The following is a 10,683-nucleotide window of genomic DNA, read 5'->3' as shown; positions in this document are numbered from 1 at the left end:
AGCAAGTGGCGGTCCTTTTACCACTTAACAACAAGGAGCGTCCCTCTTATATGCATTTCCCCTTCAAAAGTAGACTTGAACCCTAGCAAACCACCAACCATTGGCCCCAATCGACGGTTCGATTTGTTTTGGCAGTTGACTATTAAAGATATGATGTATAGAGTATTACAAATATACTATTTTCGGGAGAGATTGTGACGAGTGGGTTGAGCCCTTCTCTCTACTTATCGTCTCGGGTTAGGACTGTTTATGCTGCCAAGTGGGCTGGGGAGTGTACTTATTAGTTTCATGTTTTGTGTTGGCGAGAAACCCCGGGGGGGTTTAGTGTGACAAGGTGTGTTTATCATTGTGGAGAAACCGGCAGCAGCATCTGCACATGCAACCCTAGACCTGCATGTCACTCCTAGAGAAAAGATCAGTCGTTTCTTACAGTTGATGAGGTTCTAAAATGCAATCCATGTCAAATGCACCCAGATACAAGATAGATGATCAATAACATTAATAAACGGTATATTTAGAAGTTTTACTTTGTATGTGTGCGCAGTAGTGCAGTGTGGGCGCAGTAGCACCATCTAGTGGCCATAAGTGAGAATCGCTGGTTGTTGACGTCATCGCATGGCGACAGCATCTCATCAGCTGGGCAGACTTCTTCAGAATCGTGCTGTTTATATTGCATTCGCCTCATAAAAAGTGTCGTATCCAACGACGGAAAGCATAAATCGACCATCCGCGGTGTGTGAAACCACGGTCCCGAAGGTCAATAGAGAATAAACATGCAGCCAGTGGTCCATAGATGAAGCTCGTCCTCATCCTCACATGTCGCTGATGGTCGTGTGTTTACATGTGTTGTCGTCGACATGACTAAACTCCACGAGGTCAAGTTTCCAGCCGAGTGCAAATCTCTCCCCGATGGCTTCTGGTCCGCCGTGGACGTGTGGATCAAGAAGCCCCACGTAGTAAACAAACGTCTGTGCGGAGCCACGGAGACCCCGTCCGAGGAGGTGGGCACTGAGAACCTGGGGGTGCTGCTGGACCCCAAGTCGACAGACTCCCATGACGTGCTGTCCTTCTTGACCAGGGGGCAATCCACCGCACTGACGCACGACCAGGAGAACACCTGGACGTTCAGTGTGCGGACGTTTATCCCGAAAGTAAACTGCTATGGATCCACTTCACATAAAGAGTTTGTGCTGAAAGGTGAGAGTGGGATGCCAGCTGATGTTCTTGTTGATATCCGCTTATCGTTTCATGAGGGAGTCATTCCCATGTGTTGTTCCTTTTCCTTTAGACTTTGATAGACTTCAGGTGACGTTCGTTCCCTTCGAAGAGGATGCGTCAGGGGAAGTGTGTCAGAAGATTGGCAACGTTTATCAGATCAGTCTGGTCCAAAGGGACAACGAAGAATGGTAAGACACAGTAGCCGCGAGTGTGTGTGTGTGTGTGCCTTCTCAAACACGAGCACCCTGAGCTGTAATAAATGGGTGAACAATGAGAATCAAAATACTATGGCATGTTATGAGACTTAAAGGGATTTGATTTAAGGTGAGACATGGCACATCCGACTAGAACAATTTTCACGACAAGACAGTCGGCATAAACAACATGTACATGCAAAACAACAATGGATAAAATGACTAAGGTGCAGCATGTTTAGGTAGATGGGTGTATAGGCCTTCTATAACAGATACGGATACAGTAGGGGTGAACATGGGTGTATCTTGTGACCCTCAATTACTTAAATGAGCTACACCCGTGTTCACCCCTACTACTTCATCTCTGTGACAAAGGCCTATTCAGGGTGATTGAAAACACTGTCATTCTCTGGATGAGCTTCGTCTGGTACACAACTCCTCCTCCTCCCCCTCCCCCTCTTCCTCCATCACCTCCTCCTCAATCTTCTCCTCCTCCTCAATCTCTCAATCACCTCCTACTCCTCCCTCCTCCTCCACCTCCTCCCTCCTCCTCCTCCCTCTTCCTCATCCTCCACCTCAATCTCTCATTCACCTCCTACTCCTCCCTCTTCCTCCTCCTCTCCCCCAGGTTCCTGGAGCTGCGGGTGCTGGCGGCGGCGGACTGGGCCTGCGACGGGGTGGCCTACCCCAGGCTGGTGTGGCTGTGCTCCACCCTGCTCCCGCGGCTCCTCCGCTGGGCGGCGGAGCCCGCGGCCAGCCAGTTCAAGAGCACGCTGTCCCTGCTGCCCGTGGAGAAGTACGGCTGCGTGTACCAGCAGCTCAAGGAGAAGTACCGCGCCATGGTCAAGGTGGGACGGGGACGGGGGACGGGGGGGGACGGGGGGGGGGGGGGGGGGGGGGGGAGACGCGTGGTGGAGGGAAGGACCTTGTGTTGTTCTGAGTGTGTGGATCTGATTTTGTTGTACGGCTGCTCGATTTATGGAAAATAATCCCTAATCGTGATTGTTTTGGTTAATATTGAAGTCAGGATTATTCAAACGATTGTTTTTCAGTTTGCAAACATGTTTTTATTCAGCATGACTCTCCCATAAATCACTATGTAACTGAGAACTTTGAAATTTCGCTTTAGAAGAATATACAAAATGGTCAAAAAGCAAATTTTCTAATCTAAAATAATGTAAAGATATGTTTTCAGTTCTAGAAAACATTTAGTAAAGGAAAAAAACGAAAATTATATTAGTTTTGTGATCGTTTGACGCTAAAATTGAAATTGGAATCAAATTTCGATTAATCGCCCAGCCCTATTTTGTTGTTAACTTTTTTGAGGATATTGTTTTTTAATAATTTATGAATAGGTTGGTGGATGCATGGATGGAATGGTTGTGGAATCATATCCACGTTGTTTCTTTATGTGCTGTATGTTTTTATGGAATGAAGCTGAACTAGTTTTAATTCCCCTTGACTGGTACTGATTGCATTCATTTATAATTTTAAGGTATATAAATGTAGGTGAAAAACAAGATTGAAATGACTAAGCTGTTCACTTGAATGTATTTTCTATTTGATGGATTGATGGATGGATGGTAAATGATATGTGCTCACAGACAATATTTTATATCTTATAGGTCTGGCCTGAAGTGACGGATCCAGAGAAGTTTGTCTACGAGGATGTTGCTATCGCTACGTATCTGTTGGTGAGTGTTTCCTCTGATCACTTTGTAAAAGCATCTTACTCAAGTGTTACCTGCCCTGCTCATCCTCACGTCAGACACTAGTTGAGGCATGTGCTGCAATGTTTCCACCGTACTGCTCCAACTGGCCGGACTGTCTGCTGTCTATTTAAAAACAGCCTAGATTTCGTACGGCAGTATTTATTAAGCAATGGTTCGGGATCCATTTGGAGTTGGGTCTTGTAGATGTAGAACCCTCAGGAAACTCACGATTCTTTCTGTGTCTGTGGTCATGGACACACTGAAATGATCTTATGTGCCCCGAGATGAGAATGTTCTCGGAGGTTGTATTCATTCCTTGCCGTTCTAGAAGGTTCTCGGAGGTTGTATTCATTCCTTGTCGTTCTCCCTCCGCGGCCCAGGTTCTCTGGGGCGAGGAGCGGGCGGAGAGAGGCGTGACGGAGAAGCAGTCGTTTGTGGACCTGGGCTGTGGCAACGGCCTGCTGGTGCACATACTGTCCAACGAAGGGGTGAGTCCCATCAGAGTGATGCACACACACACTCCAACGAAGGAGGGAGTCACACACCTGAGTGAGTCCCATGGGATACGTTACACACACTCCGATGAAGGAGTGAGTTTCATCAGAGGGACAGACACACACACTCCGATGAAGGAGTGAGTCCCATGGGATACATATACTGTCAGTCCTATCCGAGTGATGCACACACTGCAATGAAGCAGTGAGTCCCATTGAATATGTTACACATACTCCAATGAAGGGGTGAGTCCATCAGAGATATACACGGAGACACAGGGAAATAAGCAAACAATAATTTAGACCTAACCACAAAATGTGAGTTATTAAGTCACTGAATGTGTTTTAAAAGATTAATGAATGTGTAAACTTTTATAAGCTTTTCTTTTAACGGTAGAATATGTTTAACGGTGGATTTCCAGCCGTCATCATCCTAGCATTTGAGAGGTGGATTCTAAAACTATTCCCCCACACACCTGCCCTGCCACGCCCTTCTGTGTTGCAGCACCCGGGGAAGGGCATCGACGTGCGCAGGAGAAAGATCTGGGACATGTACGGGCCTCAGACCTGCCTAGAGGTAGGTACCCGCTCAGACACGTACCAGACTCGGACCGCTTGAGACACTCCTGCTTAAAGGAGACGCATCCTACCAACAGGTGGGAGTGTGATACAAGCAGTTTCGAAAACCGGCCCCATGTGACATCACTAGTGGGCGTGTCCACCTAGATCTGTGCTGGATAGATCAGCCTACCAGCCTACCCAGTGGACTGAAGTAAACGTTGCTCATCTATCCAGCACAGATCTAGGTGGACACGCCCACTAGTGATGTCATATGGGGCAGATTTTCAAAACGTCTTGTAAGGCTAATCACACTTACACCTGGTGGTATAATACGTCTCCTTTAAATAGTTTAACATGACCAAACGGACCACGTCGCGATGAGCAAATATCTGATCCCTTGTGTAAATTGAAACATTTAAATTGTGGAGCCAATGTTATTATTATTATTATACTCTATTTTGTGTATTATTTTTGTTATGAAGGGCTTATTTCCTCTGTTTGTTCAATTATGGTGACCCATTTCCCATATGGGAAATATATTGTACGAAGTGGTCTCAGTTAACTGAGTTAACTAAGATCCGATGTAGTCTCCCGACGGGAACAATCCTTCGCACGCCCCTTGAAGTCACCAGGTTCTGCTCAAAGGTCAACCCCCTTACCATTTCTTTAAGAGCCGTAATCCCTTCAATAAAAAAAAGTCAAATCAATTTCATTTGTGTAGCCCTTAATCACAGTCACAGCCTCAAAGGGCTTTACAGGCTACACATGTAGAACGCCCCCCTAAGCCTTGCCCCCCGAAGGGGCAAAAACAACCCCTCTTAATCAACAAGGTAGAAACGCTGAGTAGGGACGCAGAGTGGGGGGCGCCCATCTAACCGGGGTTGTTTAGGGGTACAACGGGGTGCCATTATTAGCATCCATGATAGTAGCATCACAGGACAGCATTTCAAGTACAGTTTTAAAAATGGGGAATGAGTTTCGTACGCGCTGATGACCACGCACGTGTCCTCCGTCATTTGTTTCAAAGTGTTTCCGAATCCCATTAGGCCCGGTGTCTCCTCATCTCAGGGGGGGACGGGTAGGGGGGGGGGGGGGGGGGGGGGGGGGGGGGGGGGGGGGACGGGTAGGGGGGGGGGGGGGGGGGGGGCTGGGGGGGCGATGTCATCATAAGGGGACCCTTGTCATTTATCTTTGGTGGTGGCCTGGTCTATTTCAGGAAAAGGCAATCACTCCCGGAGAGGGTTTCTTATTCCCGGCCACTGATTGGCTGATTGGGAACCACTCAGACGAGCTGACGCCCTGGATCCCGGTGATGGCAGCCAGGCAAGTAATCACAGCGCCCCTCAAGTGGCGGCTCTCAGATGCAAATCCTGGAATTACATTTGTGTGTGTGTGTGTGTGTGTGTGTGTGTGTGTGTGTGTGTGTGTGTGTGTGTGTGTGTGTGTGTGTGTGTGTGTGTGTGTGTGTGTGTAAAGGAGGGGGGGTTGTGTTTGGGGCTTGGTGTGTGGGAGAGAGATGGAGCATTTTTTTTTTATCATCTTTCCCCTTAAATATATCTTTTAAAACGGCCACTTGGTGGCGATATGGAGCCTTAAAATGGTAGCGTTTTATGTGTTTATTTTATCGAAAGACCAAAAGATAAGATGTTAAGTTATTTCTTGGCTGATATATCAAAGCTCTGTTCTAATCTCTTTTTTCTACTCTATTCTAAGCTCTATTCTGCAACCCACAGATTGTTTGGGGAAATGGGAATACAGTAACAAGGGCCAAGCCTGCACAACGCATGGATTTAAATTAACCTCAATGTGCTATTGTTTTGCCATGGTGTTTCCAGCTTCCATTCATGCTCATACTTTCACATTTGACAAGGGGATGAAGGGAGACAGAGAGAGAGAGAGAGAGACAGAGAGAGGGACACAGGGAGATAGACTGTGAGGGAGAGAGAGGGGGAGAGAGAGAGAGGGAGAGGGGGAGAGGGAGAGAGAGAGATAGACTGACAGAGGGAGAGAGAGAGATAGACTGACAGAGGGAGAGAGAGAGAGAGAGAGAGAGAGAGAGAGAGATAGACTGATAGAGGGGGAGAGAGAGTGAGAGAGATAGACTGACAGAGGGGGAGAGAGAGAGAGAGAGCGAGAGCGCTTCTCTCTTCTGAATTCCATGTGGTTGACGTGCCCGTACGAGCACGCTTGGTGATGCACCATGTCACTTCCGACACGGAAGAGCGGGGGAGATGCTGATGATGAGCATGTAACACTAGTTTGGTGTAGAAGCATGTAGTATTTAAATTTCACAAATATTATACTTCTTTGTACATATTGTATAAAAAAACGAAAATACAATAACATGGAACGTGCACATATTCCAATGGAAATGTAAAGTTTAAATAGCGCATGTAAACGGTACCAACCGCTCATTTTGTTGTTGTTTACTCCAGGTCGTCGTTCGCGTGCCGCTACTTCGTGCTGCCCTGCTGCTTCTTCGACTTCTACGGAAAGTTCCAGAGGCGGCGGTGCGGGACGTCCCAGTACAAGGAGTACATCGACTACATCGCCGAGGTCAGCCGGGCCAGCGGCTTCCACACGGACGAGGACTGCCTGCGGATCCCCTCCACCAAGCGGGTACGCCACAGGAAGTCACGCAGAGCCGCTTCCTGTTGACACTCCGGAGTGTCAACAGGAAGTCACGCACAACCGCTTCCTGTTGACACTCCGGAGTGTCAACAGGAAGTCACTGCCTGCGGATCCCCTCCACCAAGCGGGTACGCCACAGGAAGTCACGCACAGCCGCTTCCTGTTGACACTCCGGAGTGTCAACAGGAAGTCACTGCCTGCGGATCCCCTCCACCAAGCGGGTACGCCACAGGAAGTCACGCACAGCCGCTTCCTGTTGACACTCCGGAGTGTCAACAGGAAGTCACCCACAACCGCTTCTTGTTGACACTCTGGAGTGTCAACAGGAAGTCACGCACAACAGCTTCCTGTTGACACTCCAGAGTGTCTATTAGTTCGCCTGTTTTATCAGTGTGGCTCAAGGAATACTTACATTTACATTTTTTGGCATTTAGCAGACGGTTTTATCGAAAGCGACTTGTATAAGTACTTTTGTCAGAAGAAAGAGAAACAATATTTTGCTGTTGGTACAGTAAGGATGTTCATAAAAACTAGTGCCAGGCAATTCATCACCACCAAACTAAACTTTTTTTCCTTTGGCGGTAATGTTAATTAATAACATTAATACTGTTTTATTAGCATTCAGCATCGTTATTGTAACTGTAATGGACTAGATGCAAGAGGCTGAAGAGTGCTTTCATTTCTGGCCAAAGCTTTATTGATTGGGCATTTGGCATTTTTGTTTTGGAGGTACACTACTAATTACCCAATACTATTAACACTTCAGTCATTAACATTACGATGAGTCGTTTAGAAGACGCTTTTATCCTGGAGCAACCTCCAAATAATCAACCAAGTAAACGCTCTTAATTGGGCTAACTACGAAAAGAGGTAAAGAACTGGACGTTGTAGCCTGTCTGAACAAAAACTGGAAAATGTGCATTAAAAATGCATAGTAGTATATAAAGTACGTCGTTATCATATTCTTGGTAGTGCAACAACGTAGAGGGTGCACATCAAAGAGCATTTTAAGTTCCACCCTATTTTCCACACTTCTAAAGGCACGACCCTGTAAAGTTCATCGTCCACAACCAGCGCAGGAGAATCACAAAGCGGCCAAAGTGCATTTTAGGGGCGCTTTCATAAGAAGATACAACAGACTGACTCCACACAACCAGAGTGGGAGGGGGGGGGGGGGGGTTCAGCTCTGTGGCCAAAACTACACCCCCCCACCCAGTACACATGTAAACATAAAAACGTTAGACATTCATCTGGATGAAGGGTTAGTTACACACGCATACAAACAAAAGGAAGCCAAAGACAAACACGTTGGCATGGACAATCGGTGCTAGGGAGTGTTTGGTTCATCTGAGGTGACTCAACTGTTGTTTACCAATGCGTCTTTTAAGAACTGGCAGGTTGTGAGGCGTTTTGCGTTGCCTGCCAACAGGGTGTAGACATTGGGTATCGAACCCAGCCCCTTTTTAGCTGGGAGTTGAACATCTTTGCTCTCTTAATTTCCTTTCTCTATCCACATTTCTCCTCGTCTGTTAAGTACACGCCTTTGCAGTATGCAGCTAAATCATTGTTTGTTTGGATTCAAACTCCCGTACTCGACCGACTGTGTAATAGGTTGCATGTGTGCGTGAATGTTTTCGGTTTTAGTTGGTCAACTTTGAAATAAGATCGGAGACTATAAATTATTGTACGGATAAACACATTTGGGTCTAGAGCGCCGACCTAATTACCAACAGACCATTTTGCATACCGATAAAAACAAAACTTTGGTCGTGCCCCAAAAACAAATTCAAACAAAGGCTAAAAATACAAAGTAGAATTTTTTTTTTATTTCCTGTTCTTGTTCTGTTTTGTTCTCGTCCCAGCTGCTGATAACACTTCTTTGATACGGGAACAGCTGTTAAGTCTCTTAACCCCCTCTTGCAGCACATCCTAACCTCATTCTAGGCTGGATTACATCCCATAATAAAGTAGAGTAGCAGCTTCACATTGTCCCCCAAGGGACATTGGTTTTACCGGCCCCATGGGGATTTTAAGCCATTGCACACACCTCATTTCTTGTGACATGGGTTCTTAATTCTTGATGTCGCGTCTAAACATCAAGAATTACGGACACATGTACACAGTCTACGGCAGGGGATCCCACCTGAGAGAGCCCAGGTGTTGTTTGCGAAATCCCATATAATTGATAAATCATCACAAATCAATATCAAGTCATTACATTCAGATCTCAATGTGTAGCTTTTACCTGGGAGCACCAACTGAGGTTTGATGTGATGAGTCGATTTAGAGTTGCGACAGATTTTGTTTCCGACATAAAATTAACCGTGAGCAGGATTTAGCCTCCAAACTGTTCCTCCCCCTCCTGCCCAGCGCTCATCCTCCTCTCCCCCCTCCTCCCCCCCACCTTCAGGTGTGCCTGGTGGGGAAGTCCCGGAGCTACGCCCCGTGTGACGCGGAGCAGGCGGAGGAGCGCAGGGCCAGCTACATCCAGAGCCGTCGCTCCAGCTCCGGATCCGGATCCGGTTCGGTCGTCCCGCCCCGCCCGCCGAGCGTCGCGGACGGAGACGGCGGTGACCATGACGACGGGGGCGGCGGCGGCGGCGGCGAGGGCCCGGGTGATGGCGAACACGGCGGCGGCGGCGGCGGCGGCGGCGGCTACCATGACAACGGCGACCCGGAGCCGGCCGGGCCCCCCGGGAACGACTGGGGAGCCGGGTTCCAGCCGCGGGAGAGGGTGGAGAAGGTGCGGAACTGCGCGGCGCTGCCCCGGGACTTTGTGGACGGCGTGGTGCTGCGCGTGGCCAAGGCTCTGCTGGGATTGGCCGAGGACGACGGCGGCCCGCCCACTCCCACGCCCGCCGCCGCCGCCGACGTCGTCTGGAACCCCGGAGGTAGGAGGAGCCGTGCTGTGATTGGAGCGCCGAAATAGAAATCCGTCGGGGGGGGCAGGGACAACTTGAAAGCCCGTTATGAACCTTCTGAACGTTATGCATCTCGTAGGATCTTAGATGTGTGTGTGGACGTGTGGAGCTCCGTCTGGGCGGAGGTCGATGCTGCTGTTGATGACCGCGACTCAGCCGGGGTTAAGCTCCTCGGACACTAGTAACGCCAGGCTGTGTGGCAACAATTTGTACAACATCGCTCATTATAGTGAACACGCCCGACGAAGGCACAGTCGTTATAAAAAGTAGCACCAAGTCGGTGTGGGTCGTAACCATGGGAATAAAACCTCCCCTCTCGTTCCTAGAATTCTCATCCCATAATCCTTTATATTAAATGATCTCAAAGTGTTTAAATTCGGGGTTCACTTGCACCACGATCCTCATTTATATTTCACTTATTTTACCGACATCAGACCGGTGGGGGGGTGGGGGGGTCATGTGATCTACCTGGAGGGCATCTGTTGAGTGTATTGGCTGATCCCGTGTTGTCGTTACGGTAACCTCTGGGTATCAAAGGTTCATCTGAACCGCCAGATGGATCCATGATTAGGGTCAGCAGAACAGTCCCTCTTTCTCTTTTTTCTCTCTCTCTCTCTCTCTCCCTCTCTCTCTGTCTCTCTCTCTCTCTCTCTCTGTCTCTGTCTCTGTCTCTGTCTCTGCCTCTGTCTCTGTCTCTGTCTCTCTCTCTCTCTCTCTCTCTCTCTCTCTCTCTCTCTCTCTCTCTCTCTCTCTCTCTCTCTCTCTCTCCCCCTCCTCCCCCACACAGGCTCAGGATCAATTGAATTACAGAATAATAACGATTCCCGCCACTCAATCGCGCCATTTACCGGAAAAATATATCATGTCGCATTCCAACGATATTAAATCTTCCAGCCCTCCTCTTCATTAACCCTCCAACCCCCGCCCCAGAATGACCGGGCTCTCTGCATGG

The 10,683-nt window shown here is 48.4% G+C and overlaps 1 protein-coding gene across 2 annotated transcripts in view; it reads left to right on the top strand.

Moving 5' to 3' along the window:
- Positions 1-587: 587 nt before the first annotated feature.
- trmt44 (tRNA methyltransferase 44 homolog) overlaps positions 588-10,683 on the top strand; it is an 18,092-nt gene continuing 7,996 nt past the window's right edge. For both annotated transcript variants that reach the window (XR_003973522.1, XM_030338096.1), the window contains exons 1-9: positions 588-1,197; positions 1,289-1,406; positions 2,041-2,260; positions 3,038-3,106; positions 3,505-3,612; positions 4,124-4,195; positions 5,396-5,502; positions 6,615-6,798; positions 9,221-9,701. Coding sequence is in view for 1 of the 2 variants with exons in the window: in XM_030338096.1 (XP_030193956.1) it covers positions 858-1,197; positions 1,289-1,406; positions 2,041-2,260; positions 3,038-3,106; positions 3,505-3,612; positions 4,124-4,195; positions 5,396-5,502; positions 6,615-6,798; positions 9,221-9,701 (1,699 nt within the window). In the remaining variant the exon portion in view is untranslated. The remainder of the gene's footprint in view (positions 1,198-1,288; positions 1,407-2,040; positions 2,261-3,037; positions 3,107-3,504; positions 3,613-4,123; positions 4,196-5,395; positions 5,503-6,614; positions 6,799-9,220; positions 9,702-10,683) is intronic.

This window comes from Gadus morhua, chromosome 17 (genome assembly GCF_902167405.1).
Source record: "Gadus morhua chromosome 17, gadMor3.0, whole genome shotgun sequence".
NCBI classification, from domain to species: Eukaryota; Metazoa; Chordata; class Actinopteri; order Gadiformes; family Gadidae; genus Gadus; species Gadus morhua.
Note: the sequence above shows the minus strand (reverse complement) of the source record. Positions and strands in the feature narration are given on the sequence as shown.